General features: G+C 37.9%; 1 protein-coding gene across 2 annotated transcripts in view; it reads left to right on the top strand.

The window, feature by feature from the left end:
- The window catches only part of pde10a (phosphodiesterase 10A), a 158,097-nt gene extending 143,073 nt beyond the window's left edge, over positions 1-15,024 (top strand). For both annotated transcript variants that reach the window (XM_052151612.1, XM_052151613.1), the window contains exons 18-22: positions 2,538-2,710; positions 3,130-3,241; positions 3,394-3,474; positions 4,038-4,126; positions 9,996-15,024. In XM_052151612.1, the coding sequence (XP_052007572.1) occupies positions 2,538-2,710; positions 3,130-3,241; positions 3,394-3,474; positions 4,038-4,126; positions 9,996-10,116 (576 nt within the window). In that variant the 3' untranslated portion in view covers positions 10,117-15,024. The remainder of the gene's footprint in view (positions 1-2,537; positions 2,711-3,129; positions 3,242-3,393; positions 3,475-4,037; positions 4,127-9,995) is intronic.
- The last annotated feature ends 2,343 nt before the right edge of the window (positions 15,025-17,367 follow it).

The following is a 17,367-nucleotide window of genomic DNA, read 5'->3' as shown; positions in this document are numbered from 1 at the left end:
GTAGACCTATTTAGAACTAGACTTACCCTGTTCTGTAGACAAAAAACTATAAACTATAAACTTTTTGTCCAATGCTGTGTTCACTTTCAGAAAACTAGCTTTTGAACATCTTAAAACTTTAATATTTTATATCTAACCCTCTTTACCTCGGATTGCATTTGCTGAGCTTCTTCAGAAAATGTAAATTGCATTATGACATTATATTAATTTGAGATGACAATTAAGATCAGTTTGTCATTAAATGTTGCTGGACAAATATTTACAGAAAATCATGCATTAACAAAATATTTAACATCCTGGTTACTTCCGTAACATCCTGGTTACTTCCGTAACCTCCGTTCCCCGATGGAGGGAACAAGACATTGTGTTGATGAAGTGACACTAGGGGTCACTCTTGGGAGCCAGAGACACCTCTGATCTTTGATATAAGGCCAATGGGAATTGGCGAGTGGTATTTGCATGCCACTTCCTCGAACATACTGGTATAAAGGGGCTGGTGGGTGAACCGCTCATTCAAGTTTTGTGCTGAGGAGCCAAGAGAGAAGACTTCCCAAGGGGAAGACACTGCGGAGACCACACCCTGCCCAGAGAGGGGATTTGAGTGGAAATCCATCACATGGTCTTGCCGAGCTTTGTCTGGGCATGGCACCGGGGGAGTGGCATGCAAATACCACTCGAAAAAATACCATTGGCATTTTATCAAAGATCAGAGGTGTCTCGGGCTCCCAAGAGTGATCCCTAGTGTCACTTCATCGACACAACGTTGAGTGAGTGACAGATAGGGAACTGTAATATCTATAAAGTATCCATAGAGTGATCATTGTGTAATTAGATTAAATATGATTGTAAGTTGTTGATAGATATTTAATAATTAAATAATAATTGTATTAATAACCCCTGTGAGCAATCTGAAGACGACTGTGGCAAGGAACGCAAAACTCCATAAGATATTGGTTAATGGAGAAAAATAACCTTTGGAGAAACCAGACTCACTGTGGGGGCCAGTTCCCCTCTTGCTAAACACCATGAATAAAATGCCAATATCAGTTATATGTATGTATATATGTGCAGTGCAAGTCATGGTTTTAAATGTGTAAACTAAGTAAGTGTTAAGGTCTATTGTTAAAACAAATATTTTTTATAAACTGTAAGACTAATGTCTTTGAAGTCCATCCTGGATTACTGCTGAAGTTCACATAGATGCATTGTACTTTCTTAGTTGCCAATTTATTGATAGTCTATGTATTCAATTTCAAGAGTGAAATCTATCAATAGATAAAAGAATGCAGGCAGAGATCAATGAAGTGCATCGCAGTTCAAGCAGCAGGTCAGGTTCGGTGAGGTTCGGTGGGGTCCATCCTTAAGTCCAAGGTTCAGGCAGTGGCATATGAAGTATCCAATGTCTTACAGTCGGAGTTGGCATCAGTTCATCCTCTGAAGTCCATCGTAAAAGACTGAAGTGATGTCTGTCTAGCACCGGCTGTAGTTTGTCATCATCTTTCACGTAGCAGTGGATTCCAACACGAATCAGGAATGGAGCTAGATCCAGCCGGTTCTGTTGACCACGGATATGAATTCCGTTGAGAAAGGGAAACAAATGGAAAAATATTAGCTTAGATGTCATTAAATTTTATGCAGAGTTATAGATCATGATAGATGTTTCTGGTTCCGGCAGACCTAACTTAAGCAGCCTAATTGTGGGTTGGTGGATAAATTAGGTGAATGCCTGACTAAAAAGACGAGTCTTTAGTCTAGACTTAAACTCAGTGAGTGTGTCTGCATCCCGAACAGTGTTAGGGAGACTATTCCATAGTTCAGGAGCCAAATATGAAAAGGTTCTACCTCCTTTTGTGGATTTTGATATTCTAGGAACTATTAACAGGCCAAAATTTTGCAGTTGAACATGATTGAATATAGCATGCAGAAGGTCACATAAGTACTGTAGAGTTGGACCATTCAAAGCTTTGTACGTAGTTAACAGAATTTAAAAATGAATACGAGTAGCCAATGTACGAGTAGCCAATGAATATGAGTAGCCAATGTAATGACGATAAATGGGCTAATATGATCATATTTCTTGGTTCTCGTTAGCTCTCTGGCAGCTGCATTTTGAACCAATTGAAGTTTATTTATTGATCTTGCTGGACATCCTCCCAGTAATGCATTACAATAATCTAGTCTTGAGGTCATGAATACATGAATTTAGTTTTTCGGTATCAGCAACAGAGAGCATTTGCCGTAATATAGCAATATTTCTGAATTGGAAGAATGCTGTTCTACAAACATAGGAAATTAGATTTTCAAAGGACAGATTGGTATCAAATATCTAAGTTCTTCACTGTAGAAGACGACGTAACAGTACATCCATCGAGAGAATTATAATTTAGCTGCTTATTTTTAGAGGTTTTTGGTCCAATAATTAGTACATCTGTTTCTGTTTAGCACATGCCCTTCGGCTTTGCTTCTTCTCTCTAGCATAGCCAGATGCCCCAAAAGTGGAGCTTTTGCTTTTTTATTGATCTGTTTTTTTCCCATAGCTGGAAGGGCACAATATTTTCTCCAACCTGACTTCCAGTGAGTATGAGCAGGTGCTGGAGATTATAAGGAAGGCCATCATTGCCACAGATCTCGCTCTGTATTTTGGCAACCGTAAACAATTGGCTGAACTGCTGGCCACAGGGGCACTGGACCTGAACAACCATGCTCACAGGTCAGAGCTTATATTTGACTTAATTCCTCAAAATGTCATCTCAAATTTAAAGGAAATGTTTTTTTATTTATGTATATATATATATATATATTGCATTAAGAAAATTAAACCTATTTTTTTTTTTGAGGACCATAAACTATTAATATATTGTTTCATTTTCATGGTTATTACATTCATTATGTTGCTTGCATAATCCCATTGTGGGAATGTATCCCGTTGTGCTCTGTAGTATACTGCACATAGTAAGCTGTCTAGGTATTCCGTATATCGTATAAAGGAAATGTGCATAGGATTCACATTATGCATGCTATATACTGCAGAAATAGTGAGAGTAATAGGGTAGTATGCAGTTCTAAACATTGTCTGCACTGCATCTGCACCTTTTGATTGATTGCTGATTGGTTATTTGTCCACCACAGGGACCGTGTGTTTGGTCTGATGATGACTGCCTGTGACCTCTGCTCCGTTACCAAACTATGGACAGTCACACGACTCACAGCCAATGACATATATGCTGAGTTTTGGGCTGAGGTAATTACTGTTTTGGCTATTTGTAATAAAAATATTGTAAATGTTGTTCAAATGATTGTACAGATCACTTTAGTTGCTGTATTGTATGTCAATAGCAGTTGATACGGACACAGTGAGTAAATTCATTCTTGCTGTCGTGTGTATAATGATAGGGGGATGAAATGAAGAAGACTGGAATGCAGCCCATCCCAATGATGGACAGGGATAAGAAGGATGAAGTTCCCCAGGGTCAGGTACATGAGGAACATCTGACATATTACTGGGGCGGCTGTGGCTCAGGTGGTAGAGCGGGTTGGCTGCCAATCGCAGGGTTGGTGGTTCGATTCCTGGCCAAGTGTTCTTGGCCAAGTTGCCCCCAATGGCAGGCTAGTGCCTTGTATGGCACCTCTGCCGCCATTGGTGTATGAGTGTGAGTGTGTGATTGGGTGTTTTTAATGTACATGTATATGACTGCAGATGTGTTGGCATTGATTAAAAACTAGTTATCTCTGCTGTTATAGGGTTTCTAATACAGCTTCTGTAACAGTGAATTTGGCATCTTTCTCTCTCTTCTGTCTGCCGTGATTCACCTCTCTATATTTTTCTCCTCTCTTCGAAAGTTGTGGAAATGTAATAGTGTATAGTGTATTTTTTTCTTCCTATTTACATCTGTACACCAGTAGCAAAGTTTTCAATGTGAAAAAGGTCCTTCGACTCTAATGTTGGCATGTTGCTATGCAAACATGCTAAATGTGAAATCTGATGTTGTCTCTCAGTCTTTAGTTGTACCTTATTCATGTTTTACTCATGTTTTCAGGTGGGATTTTACAATGCGGTGGCTCTTCCCTGTTATACAACCCTGTCAGAGTTGTTTCCTCCCTCCATTCCTCTACTTACTGCCTGCAGGTCAGTCACATACAGTACTCAGTACTCAAGATAAGTACAGGTGAAACTCGAAAAATTAGAATATCGTGCAAAAGTTCATTAATTTCAGTAATTCAACTTAAAAGGTGAAACTAATATATTATATAGACTCATTACAAGCAAAGTAAGATATTTCAAGCCTTTATTTGATATAATCTTTATGATTATGGCTTACAGCTTATGAAAACCCCAAATTCAGAATCTCAGAAAATTAGAATATTACATGAAATCAATAAAAAAAGGATTTTAAATACAGAAATGTCGGCCCTCTGAAAGTATAATCATGCATATGTACTCAGTACTTGGTTTGGGCCCCTTTTGCATTAATTACTGCCTCAATGCGGCGTGGCATGGATGCTATCAGCCTGTGGCACTGCTGAGGTGTTATGGAAGACCAAGATGCTTCAATAGCGGCCTTCAGCTCTTCTGCATTGTTTGGTCTCATGTCTCTCATCTTTCTCTTGGCAATGCCCCATAGATTCTCTATGGGGTTCAGGTCAGGCGAGTTTGCTGGCCAATCAAGCACAGTAATACCATGGTCATTGAACCAGGTTTTGGTACTTTTGGCAGTGTGGGCAGGTGCCAAGTCCTGCTGGAAAATGAAGTCAGCATCTCCATAAAGCTTGTCTGCTGAAGGAAGCATGAAGTGCTCTAAAATGTCCCGGTAGACAGCTCGTTGACTCTGGACTTAATAAAGCACAGTGGACCAACACCAGCCGATGACATGGCTCCCCAAACCAACACAGACTGTGGAAACTTCACACTGGACTTCAAGCATCTTGGATTGTGTGCCTCTCCATTCTTCCTCCAGACTCTGGGACCTTGGTTTCCAAATGAGATGCAAAATTTGCTCTCATCAGAAAAGAGGACTTTGGACCACTGAGCAACAGACCAGTTCTTTTTTCTTTAGCCCAGGTAAGACGTTTGACATTTGAAGCCCATGTCCAGGACCCGTCTGTGTGTGGTGGCTCTTGATGCAGTAACTCCAGCCTCAGTCCACTCCTTGTGAAGCTCCCCCACACATTTGAATGGCCTTTTCCTGACAATCCTCTCCAGGCTACGGTCATCCCTGCTGCTTGTGCACCTTTTTCTTCCACACTTTTCCCTTCCACTTAACTTTCTATTAATGTGCTTTGATACAGCACTTTGAGAACATCCAACTTCTTTTGCAATTAACTTTTGAGGCTTTCCCTCCTTGTGGAGGGTGTCAATGATGGTTTTCTGCACAACTGTCAGGTCAGCAGTCTTCCCCATGATTGTGAATTCAACTGAACCAGACTGAGAGACCATTTAAAGGCTCAGGAACCCTTTGCAGGTGTTTAGCTGATTAGAGTGACACTTTGAGCCTACAATACTGAACCTTTTCACAATATTCTAATTTTCTGAGATTCTGAATTTGGGGTTTTCATAAGCTGTAAGCCATACTCATCAAAATTATATCAAATAAAGGCTTGAAATAGCTTACTTTGCTTGTAATGAGTCGATATAATATATCAGTTTCACCTTTTAAGTTGAATTACTGAAATTAATGAACTTTTGCACGATATTCTAATTTTTCGAGTTTCACCTGTATGTTTGACTGCAGCATAGGAATGTTCCTATGCTGTGGTATGATGCACCGTCAGTGAACACATTAAGTGAGGAGTATTTTGTCCCTTTAGCACTTTTATTCAAGCATGTTTATGGACAACAGGATTGAGGCCAATATTTATTAGGGTTTGGTATCGCAACCACCTCACACGCATATGTCACGTTTCAATACATTGCAAAGGCATCACTTTTTCATAATTGAATCGCGGTGGAATCTGCGCTTAACACGTGACAGATACCCAGCGTGTCCGCGCGAGAAAAAGTGAATCTGGTTCAATCGTTCCCCAGAGTTTGCGTTATTTTGCCAACCTGCTTCTTTACTTTTGAACAGTAGGACATTATATCAATACAAGTACATCAATACAAATATCTTTCATGTCTCGATCCTTCCTCGACACAGACCCTTTCTCCGGTTTGCCTTTGAGGGTCAGGCATATCAGTACAAAATCCTCCCCTTCGGCCTGTCCCTGTCCCCTCGCGCCTTCACGAAGGTTCCAGAGGCAGCCCTTGCCCCACTGAGGGAAGTGGGCGTCCGCATCCTCAACTATCTCGACGACTGGCTAATCTTAGCTCACTCACGAGACATGTTGTGTGCTCACAGGGACCTGGTGCTCAGGCACCTCAGCCGCTTGGGGCTTCGGGTCAACTGGGAAAAGAGCAAGCTCGTCCCGGTTCAGAGCATCTCTTTTCTCGGTATGGAGTTGGACTCGGTCTCAATGATGGCGTGTCTCACCAGCGAGCATGCACAGTCAGTGCTGAACTGTCTGCATACGTTCAGACGGAACACGTTGGTCCCACAGAAATCCTTTCAGAGGCTCCTGGAGCATATGGCATCCCCAGCGACGTTCACGCCGCTTGGGTTGGTGCATATGAGACCAGCCCTTTGCTGGGCTAGAATGGTGAAAATATTCACCATATATATATATATATATATATATATATATATATATATATATATATATATATATATATATATATATATATATATATACAGTATATTTAAGCAATATCACATGAGCAAGAGTGCGATATGGCTCTACATCAGCACTGCTGTGATTCGGCCACAGGCTGAGTGCCGTAGGCTATCATGATATTGCTTATATACAACAGTTCAATTCAACAAGTTAATTTTTTAAAATTAGGAAAAACGTTTGCATGGAACTACTTCCTTACTTCCTTTGAAATCTGCCGTTGCTGTTTCAAAACAAATGATGTGTCCAAGGTTCTGTTAGTAATTCAAAAATGTCACTTCAGAAATATTATCATGGCTTGTGCTGTTTCTAACAAGTTATTGGATAAAAAAGGATGTGTTTGTGTGAGAGAGAGAGAGCGAGAGCGAGAGAGCATGTATGATCACCTGTTGCCACTCCCAAGCAGAGATGCTGTCAGCTTTATCAGTGGAAAAATAGCATCCAAGCGGGGTATTTCTCCGTAATTTGCGGTAGCTGGTGCGCAAGAGGCGATTACTATAGAAACCGCAATGTCCTCCAACATTTTATACAACACTCATTGTGTAATTAATCAGTCTGTTGTGTCTCTCAGTTGTGATGAGCCGTAATGCTGAAGTTGTTCATTTATAGCCGTTTAAAACTCTTTCCTAGCATTAGTAGTCAAGTGTAGTAAGTGTAGTAAGCGATCACGAAGAGCTGTTGTATGTAAACACTATTTGACAGGAATTCACTTCACGTCACCTAACTGGCTCATATTACACACAAAAATTACCTTTTTCCACCACCTGCTGGCTAACATATATAATGTCAAAAAATTAAAAAGACAAACAGAAGCTCTTAACACATATGCACTGCTCTTACACTTTAGTTTAGAATGGCACGAACAGAAGCGTAGTGACACAGTGAAGCGTCAGAGTGCTGATGGTGTCAGACCATCAGTGCTCATAGAACGTCTCACGTCCAATCAGATTCGAGAACCGGAACTAACTGTTGTGTGTATATATACAGTTGAAGTCAGAAGTTTACATACATCTTAGCCTAATACATTTAAACTCAGTTTTTCACAATTCCTGACATTTAATTGTAGAAAATATTCCCTGTCTTCGGTCAGTTAGGATCACTACCTTATTTTAAGAATGTGAAATGTCAGAATAATAGTAGAGAGAATGATTTATTTCAGCTTTTATTTCTTTCATCACATTCCCAGTGGGTCAGAAGTTTACATACACTTTGTTAGTATTTGGTAACATTGCCTTTAAATTGTTTTATTTGGGTCAAATGTTTTGGGTAGCCTTTCACAAGCTTCTCACAATAAGTTGCTGGAATTTTGGCCCATTCCTCCAGACAGAACTGGTGTAACTGAGCCAGGTTTGTATGGCTCCTTGCTCGCACATGCTTTTTCAGTTCTGCCAACAAACTTTCTATTGAAATGAAGTCAGGGTGTTGTGATGGGCACTCCAATACCTTGACTTTGTTGTCCTTAAGCCATTTTGCCACAACTTTGGAGGTATGCTTGTAGTCATTGTCCATTTGAAAGACCCATTTGTGACTTCCTGGCTGATGTCTTGAGATGCTGCTTCAATATATCCACATAATTTTCCTTCCTCTTGATGCCATCTATTTTATCAAGTGTGCCAGTCTCTCCTGCAGCAAAGCACCCCACAACATGATGCTGCCACCCCCATGCTTCACGGTTGGGATGGTGTTCTTCGGCTTGCAAGCCTCACCCTATTTCCTCCAAACATAACAATGGACATCATGGCCAAACAGTTACATTTTTGTTTCAGTAGACCAGAAGGCATTTCTCCAAAAATATATTTGTCCCCATTTACACTTGCAAACTGTAGTCTGGCTTTTTTATGGTGGTTTTGGAACAGTGGCTTCTTCCTTGCTGAGCAGCCTTTCGGGTTATGTCGATATAGGACTCATTTTACTGTGGATATAGATACTTGTCTACCTTTTTCCTCCAACATCTTCACAAGGTCTTTTGCTGTTGTTCTGGGATTGATTTGCATTTTTCGCACCAAGTATGTTCATCTCTTGGAAACACAATACATCTCTTTCCTGAGTGGTATGATGGCTGCGTTGTCCCATGGTGTTTATACTTGTGTACTATTGTTTGTACAGATGAATGTGGTACACATCATCTTCAGGTGTTTGGAAATTGCTCCCAAGGTGAACCAAACTTGTGGAGGTCCACAATTTTTTTTTAGGTCTTGGCTGATTTCTTTTGATTTTCTCATGATGTCAAGCAAAGAGGCTCTGAGTTTGAAGATTTGCCTTAACATACATCCACAGGGACACCTCCAATTCAGTACACCTCCTATCAGAAGGTAATTGGCTAATTGTCTAAACCCTTCGAATTTTTGAAGCTGCTTAAAGGCACAGTTAACTTGTATGTAAACTTCTGACCCTCTGGAATTGTGATATAGTCAATTAAAAGTGAAACAATCTGTCTGTTAACAGTTGTTGGAAAAATGACTAATTAAGTAGATGTCCTAAACGACTTGCCAATCTATTAGTTTGCTAATATTAAATCTGTGGAGTGGTTAAAAATTTGTTTTAATGACTTCAACCTAAGTGTATGTAAACTTCTGGCTTCAACAGTATATATATTGCAACCTTTGTAATATGTCCACCCAGAGTCATTACACTGATGCACATGCCACAAACAGACACAGCGCCAGAGCCCTTCTACCAATATGAGCCTACAAGCTGAGCATAAAATAGCATAATGCGGTGGACCCGTTGACATGCTTTGGGCAGTACTGTCATAATAATCTCCTATGATAGAGCTACGGAGGTTGTTATCTCAGTAAGTAAAAGAATCTCTGACAGCGCTGCCCTGTCAGTGATAAAATTATGAAGAAAGGAGCTCTTAGCGCTGCATGGTGTACAAAACAAGCCCAGATGGGACTTGTAAGGCACATTTTAATTACCACAGAATCAAGTCAAGTCTTAACTGTCACCAAAACGCAGAATGAGGCATTTTTGTCTGGAAGCTCTTTTCATGTGGAGTTCAATGCACTTTACGCTGGCGTTGGCGCTCTGGCGAGAATCTTGAACGCAGCTTCACGATTACTGTGACAAAGCGGATAGCCACAGTCTACCAGCAGATTAATGTGTGTGGATCTCATTGCATTATATGACAAAATATCAAAGCAAGTAGCATTTATTTTAAGAAAAGTAAAACATTTCACAAAAAGAAATTTGACTTCATACACCCACTAAATATCACCCTTTTTCTGGCTAAACAGAAAGATGATGTTTGAGAAACACTGCAATTGAAAGTTGTGATTGTGTGTTTGCAGTGAAAACTTGACCCAATGGGAACGTCTTGTGCGAGGAGAGGACATCTCTACATTGCCGTCTACCGAGGAGGCTGAACTGAGCGAGACATCAGACAGTGGACCAGTCAAAGTGGACAACTGAATCTGTGGCACCTAACACAGCAACATCTACACCCTGCCAGAGACACTGGACTTCCTGTGGACGGTCCCACATTATGCAGAGATAGGAGGAAGCAAAGATGGCAGGCAGGGAAGGACACATTAAGAAAATAAACAAAACATAATGTTACCTCAGTAGGTGACAGAGGCGTACACTGATGACATCAGGGCATCGTTGTTGGCAGGCACTCAATCCCGGTCTGTGTGGGAACCTTTCGGCAAAATGGACGTCATTATTGTCAGGTCGCTTTTGCATATTTTAGATGATTGTTTTTTTGTTTTGTTTAGTTTTTTATTTTGATCAGCTTATTTTGTGGTCTTACAATTAAAGAGGCCTTAAAATATGAACCTGAGTTACGATCCAATGACTCGTAACTAGAAGACAGTTCGAGTAGTTTAAAATGGTACTTTATGTCCTGCTGTGGTCAAAGTTGTACGCAAAGCTACTTGAATTGTTCAAGAGGGACACAAGGAATGTTTAGTCAAACTTAAAGTGCATGTAGCACAGTAAACCCACCGCTCTGGTGGTCTGATGAAGGTTTTCTAAAATACTTTGAGCAAAAATTTTTTGCAGGACTTGAAAGAATAAATACAGCCTAGTTTGTGTGGAGTTGAAAACAAGAATCCCCCAAAGCACATCCATCCAAAGCAAAGAGCTTCTGTGATGCCGTAAATGACTTGAGTCACATGCAGGCCACAGCACTCTCACTGAAATCTGATAAGAAGATAAGCTTTAACCTGTCACTTTAACTCTTAATATTACTGATATTAAAGAGGTCATATCTTGATCTTTTGAGATAAAAGTGCTTGATGTACTTTAAAAAGATTATTCTTAAACACCAAAAGAGCTAAGAATAAGAGTAAAAGGTCGAAAATATGTGCTGTTTCTGACTGTGTAGTACCTGCCGCTCTGCATATCCATCTGAAGAATCCCTTAGAAATGAGTGACTGAAGTGTATTTAAACAAGATACCTGATCATTTCAATCTCATCTTAACAGTTTGAGTGACACATTTCAATTTGTTTTGTGAAACTCACACTGCAGTCCCGCAGCTTGCAGGTGAGTGAAGTATTGTTGTAAAGTGAAGAGGACGATTTTATAAAAGACCTAAAGACACAGCAGCAAAAAAACAGCTTGTTTATTTCTTAAGAGTCGGAGTTTGGTATGACTGTTTTTGGAAAATATAAATAAAATTCTTTATTAAGTTGACCTCATGAGAAAATCAAATGATATTACACCTTTAAATCATTGTAAGAAAAAAACTGAGTGTGCATACAGTCACTGAAAACAGAAACGGAGTCATTGATAATTGTGTTTGTGGTCCAGTGCCTAAATATCAGACAGGAGGTAAATAACAATACGTTTTTCTAAGGCCACGTCCACACTAATAATTTTTAGCCTTCACGTTTTAGCCTTCCGTCCACACCGAGTCTGTGTTTTTGACTGCAAAAACTGAGCTTTTCCAAGTGGATACATTTAAGAAACCATATTTGCATTGTAGTGTGGACAGGGAAGATGGAAATATCTGAAAACGATGACGTATTTATTGTCATGTGATGCAATCATGTGATCCATTCAGCCCAAAACAGTCAAGATGGCTGCCCACATTGTAGCAGCATTATTGTGCCTGTTATTCACTTTCATTCCTTCAAAGGCAAAGCAAAATTGAATCGGAATTGCTTTCCTGCAACGAAACACGAGGTCAATTAAGTTTGAGCCTGTACATGGAATGGCAATTTTTCACATACGCAGAAAGGGTATTTAAGAGTTTCAATACATTTTAGTGTGGACATAAAACTTTTGGAAAACGCTTGAAAACGGCAGTGTGGATAGAGCATTTAAAAAACGAAAACACTATATTTAAATGTATACAAATTAATGTGGACGTAGCCTAAAATGTATAAAATATACTAGATATGCAAATGTGATCATAGACATGTAAAAAATCAACAGATATTATCAGCCTGGTCTCATGAAAATTAAGTGACTGTAGCAAATTTTTGCAAATTGATATTACGTGGTTCATTACTCGTATCGGGACAGTTACGAGGTAAAATGTCCACTGCGTGGCGCTAAAAGGGATTTACATTTTCTTCCAAACAGATGAGATTTTTTTAGGTTAATGCTCTATGTTAAGGATGTTCTGAAATTGGAAAATACTCCAATACCAAAAACCGATACCATCTTGCGTACGATAGTCATTATGAAAATATACAGCGCACAAATTAAAACCACGTTATGTCCTAGTGTGATTATTAAACCATTGCTATTTAATATATAGTTTCCATTTGCTGCACACTTCAAAGTGAATGTGTGGAGCCGGTGTTGTGCAGACAACAGTTGCTCATACCTTTTTAGAACTCTTTGGCTCATACACAGAAAACACCATCATAAGCATTGTGCACACTGACAGCGAGCAGAGTGCTAATTCACTTTGAAGCACAAGGCACATACAGACTAAATATTTATTTAATTAAATAGCAGCCTTTTTTAGTTTAATAATCACATTGGGTTATAATAATTTCTTGTTGATGAGAGAGATTAACGGAGAATGGCCAGACTGTTTCGAGATAGATACGGTAACTCAGATAACCACTCTGCACAGGTTCTGTATAAAAGCACTTCATTTGATAAAATATGAAACAATATTAAGTTGAAAATTAATTGTTCTATTTTCATTTGATTAAAGTTTTAATGAATACATTTATTTAAACACCATTTTGATGCTAAAATGAAAATAAGCTCTTGATATGGAATTCAGAATAAAATAAACAAACGGGTATCGGCGAGTACAGAAAAGGAACTATCAGTACTCATATTCGTTTGCAAAAAATTGTATCAGGACATCCCTTCTCTATAGAGTTTTAAATGAACAAAACCGACTTACCTACTTCAAAACTTAAACCTAAACCTAACCGATAATGTAATAAAAGCACATGTCAAATGAAAAACTCTGAAGAAACTGCTGTATTTTGTGGTGCTTCTATGACACATTCGGCTCACCTGTCAACTCGCATTCTCTTCAGGACTCGTGCCCAAATTATCATTTTATTATTGTAGGCACGACAAATCAATTTTGACCTTTTATTTCCCCGTGCATCAGTGTCCTAGTCTGTCAACTGATACAATAATAAGCAAAAGATTAATGGCTGAACATGTTGGGGGAAAATATTGATTCATGTCCCGTGTGTAAATATGTAAAAAAAAACACTGCCTACTTTAAATAGTCCAGTTATGTGGCAAATAACTGACCCTTCGCTAAGCCCCACCTTAAAAATGTAACTGATCAATCATTCCTTAGCAACTGTTCCCATCTGCCATATTATCAGAAAAGCTTTTGCTCTTTTCTAATACATGTCTATGGAAGTCCTGTATGTTTGGATAGTTTTAAACAAAAATGATAGAAACATGCCAACGTAGGCCAACATGTTTTCCATTTTCTTGTCTTTTTAAAAGCATTTAAAATTTTGTGTACAAACATCTAATAAACATCTTAAAAAGAGCAGATTTACACCCATTTTAAATCAGAAACATCTCAAACACATCTGCTGAATGTCCTTTTGACATCCGAGAGGAAATTTCTTACAGATGTTTTGCAGATGAGTAAACAGTCTAAAAATATGTCTTCCAGATGAAAGCACACATTCATTGATTATGCGTTTATGCCTCTCATCCACACTAGAACGGCATTTCCTCCACCGAAAGCAGAGTGTTTTTCGGAAAAAGCTCTCCATTACTGCATACTTTGGAAAACCATAACTTTAGGAAACTGAAAGTAGTGTTTGCAAATCAAAACGGATCAGTGTGGATGTAGTCTACCAATGCTTTGCAATGTCACACTTTATTCCAACCTGCATAAGAATAACATCCATTCCACTTACAATCCATTCAACATACCACATTATTAGCATAATGGGTCATGGCACCACTCAATTTTCTTTCAAAACAGTAACCAAGTGGGCAGATTGGGGCCAAATGTAAACATTTAAGAGATCTGGGTCAATTGAAAATGCATACTTTGGAAATAGAATCTTTAGATCATTAATTGTCAAGCTGACTTAAAATAGCTGCATCCTTAGAAAATGTTTGTTATAATCAATATAATGCCTTAGTTTGAAATGCCTAGTGTTTGTTTCATTTGCTTGTTTGTTTTTTACCTGTAAGATGAGATTTGCATGTGCGGACCCTGCAGACAGTGATGGACCTCTGGCTGACTGCAGGACTGCTGAGTGAATGTAGTCAATACTGTCACAAACTGCTTCAAGAGGCCTGCTAGTTTTTAAGTGTACCAAAGCAGTGCATCATCAGATAGGGAATGTTAAACATGGCTTCCAATGGTTGTGTGTCAGTGTGCACACTGTGTGTTGAGAGAGAATGAGTTTGTAAGCTACATTATAATGGTGCTATCTTAGGCGGGCATGCACTTTTTGATCCTGTGTGCATGTGAGTATACTGTATGTCCGTGTGTGTGTGTGTGTGTGTGTGTGTGTGTTTGCTCTGGACTAATACTACAACCCCCCCCCCTCCCCCTACAGATTTGGGAAGATGTATACAGCACCACTCAACTCACCAAATCATCCACAAACAGTTGTTTTTCCTCTCATATGCACTATGTTTAAAGACTATAATTATTATTGTAATTAATAATATTGTTTCTATTATATTATTATGATTGCCACAATTATTAATTATTATCATTGTTATTTTGTTAGTTAATTTTTAAATTAACTTATATTTTTTTATACAAAAAGATTAGCAATTTTGTTTTGTACAGAACAAATTGTACATTGTGGGGAAGAAAATGGTCATTTAGAGCCACTGCATAATGTTGCCCGAGATACATGTCTCAACTCTAAATGTAAGAACAGTAATTAATTTTATTAAATATTTCTGACAAATGAAATCTGTGTAGAATTTATTTTGTGAATTTTAATATTTAGATTTTTTACATGTAAAGTTTAAAGCAACCTTTTTTGGCAATAGTTTTGCATGTACATTGATCTCAAAAATTATTTGGACAATTAAGTCACACTTGTCAACAGTAGATGAAGTCGAACAGTAGATGATGTATGAAGTCAGTTCCCCTTAAGTTCACACAGGTGTCCTAGCAGAGTAACCACATGTGTAGTTCATCACATTAACTATGAAAATGTTCCACTAACATTTGACAGTCAGAAAGTTTCTTGAACAGTCTATCTATTGTTTTATCATTTCAAACATATAGAAAAATAATTTTTTGGTGAAAATGCTTGAAATGTGTCCTTGTGCTTTTATTCTTTAAAATGTATTCCCCTTAATTGTGCAATGGCATTCATTCAATTCTAAGTGTGGCTTAAGTGTCCAAATATTTTAGGGGACACTGTTAATGATGCATGTGTTGTTCTGACGATGGGATATTTGTCCCTTTTGAGTTTCTGACAGGAAATAGTTCTAATAACAAAAATAAAAAGAGCATTTTAAATAGAAAAAAAGGTAAATAGTGCAATATTGTTCCAAAAGCTAGTTTTTCTTTAAATAAAAACCATTCTCATTAAATAACATTTATATTTCTTTAATTAATGTATTTATCCGTTTGGAACTCCAACATACTAAAGCAGAATGAAGCATTATCATGCATTCTTCAACGTTTTTTCACAGTCATTGTGTTAACAGTGCACTATTCTTGGCCTTTCAATTAAACATTGCCATGTTTGTTTTTTTCTGAAAAGAAGAAATACAAATCATAATTGTGTTATTTATTCATAAATCTCATTATATTATGCTGAACACTTCCAGATAAATGAATAAATGCCATGGTATAATTGATGCAACTGTCTATAAACATTTTCAGTGAGAAAAGATTAGGGCAATTCCATTGTATTACAACGTAACCATTGTGGACAGCATTGCAATATGGCCACATTCATATGTTCTGTAAAACTATGTTATATAAAGTTGATTGTTTAACAACTAAATCTAATTAAATGATAAAAGATGCAGAAAAAACTCCAGCAGGTGTAAGGGTAATCCAGGAAAAAAGGAGTAGAAAATCAAAGGTCATGTGGTTTAAAATCTAATGGCTTGAGTTTTGCAGCTTTTGAAAATGTAAATGAAGTTCTGAAAATGAAGTTCTGAAAATGTAAATGAAGTTCTGAAAATGAAGTTCTGAAAATGTAAATGAAGTTCTGAAAATGAAGTTCTGAAAATGTAAATGAAGTTCTGAAAATGTAAATGCAAGTTCTAATGAAAACACTTCTCATGTTGGCATCTACCGCCCCCTATTGGCTCACTAAGTTGGTGATGCTGACATACTTCCTGTTTAATATAATGTATATTTTACAGAATCAAATAAGCATAAAGTCACTGAGCTTTTTCTACACATGCAAAGAGAGGATATAAAATGTGAATAAAAGCATGTTTAACACACTTTGCTCTTAATTCATAAACAACTGTCATAGATTGGCTGTACATCATTGCTGGGCAGTAGATCCTCTTCAAGACTTGTTCCTTTGGCTTGGACAAATGCATCTCATTGGCCTTTGTCACTAAATTTCTGTTATCTATTGTACAGACATACACAACAGAGTTGTTCATACAGCAAGTGTCCAGACCTTTCATGTGACTCTCTAGCAAGTAAAAATTGTACTTATATTTTATTCTGATATTTTCAGTTAAGCCAACAAAACTGTGGTAGAGTGTTTCCCAGTCCTGGTCCTGGAGTACCAACATTGCACATTTAGGATGTCACCCTTATTTCACACAGTTTAGGTCTTGGAGCCTCTTCTAACGTGATGTGTTGAATCAATTATTTATTATGAGACATAGCGGCCCGTGACTACAGAAATGTGTGGGGCATATTTTGCAATGGAAGCTTTAGTTTATGAATAAACATCTTTTTTTAAAATTTTTTATCCAACTCGTTCAATTAATTATACATAACAATGAACTATATACATTCCATTTACACGTTTCTACATTACACATTCACGTTCCATTTACACATTTTTAGCATTCCACAAAATAAAACGCTTTAACAATAATAACAATAATCATTTTAAATCAGTAAGTTTTAGTAAAATAGGTTCACTGTAGAAATGTTTCAAATAATATACACAAGTTACTTTCCCCTTGCAAAATAAGAATGAAAAGGTAAATATTGGAAACATTATATTTTATTTAGTGTACACAGTGCCAAGTCTTTTTGAAATAAAAATTTTCATCATACAATACATACAATGTCTTATCACCTACCCTT

Source organism: Xyrauchen texanus, chromosome 20 (assembly GCF_025860055.1).
Source record: "Xyrauchen texanus isolate HMW12.3.18 chromosome 20, RBS_HiC_50CHRs, whole genome shotgun sequence".
NCBI lineage: Eukaryota > Metazoa > Chordata > Actinopteri > Cypriniformes > Catostomidae > Xyrauchen > Xyrauchen texanus.
Note: the sequence above shows the minus strand (reverse complement) of the source record. Positions and strands in the feature narration are given on the sequence as shown.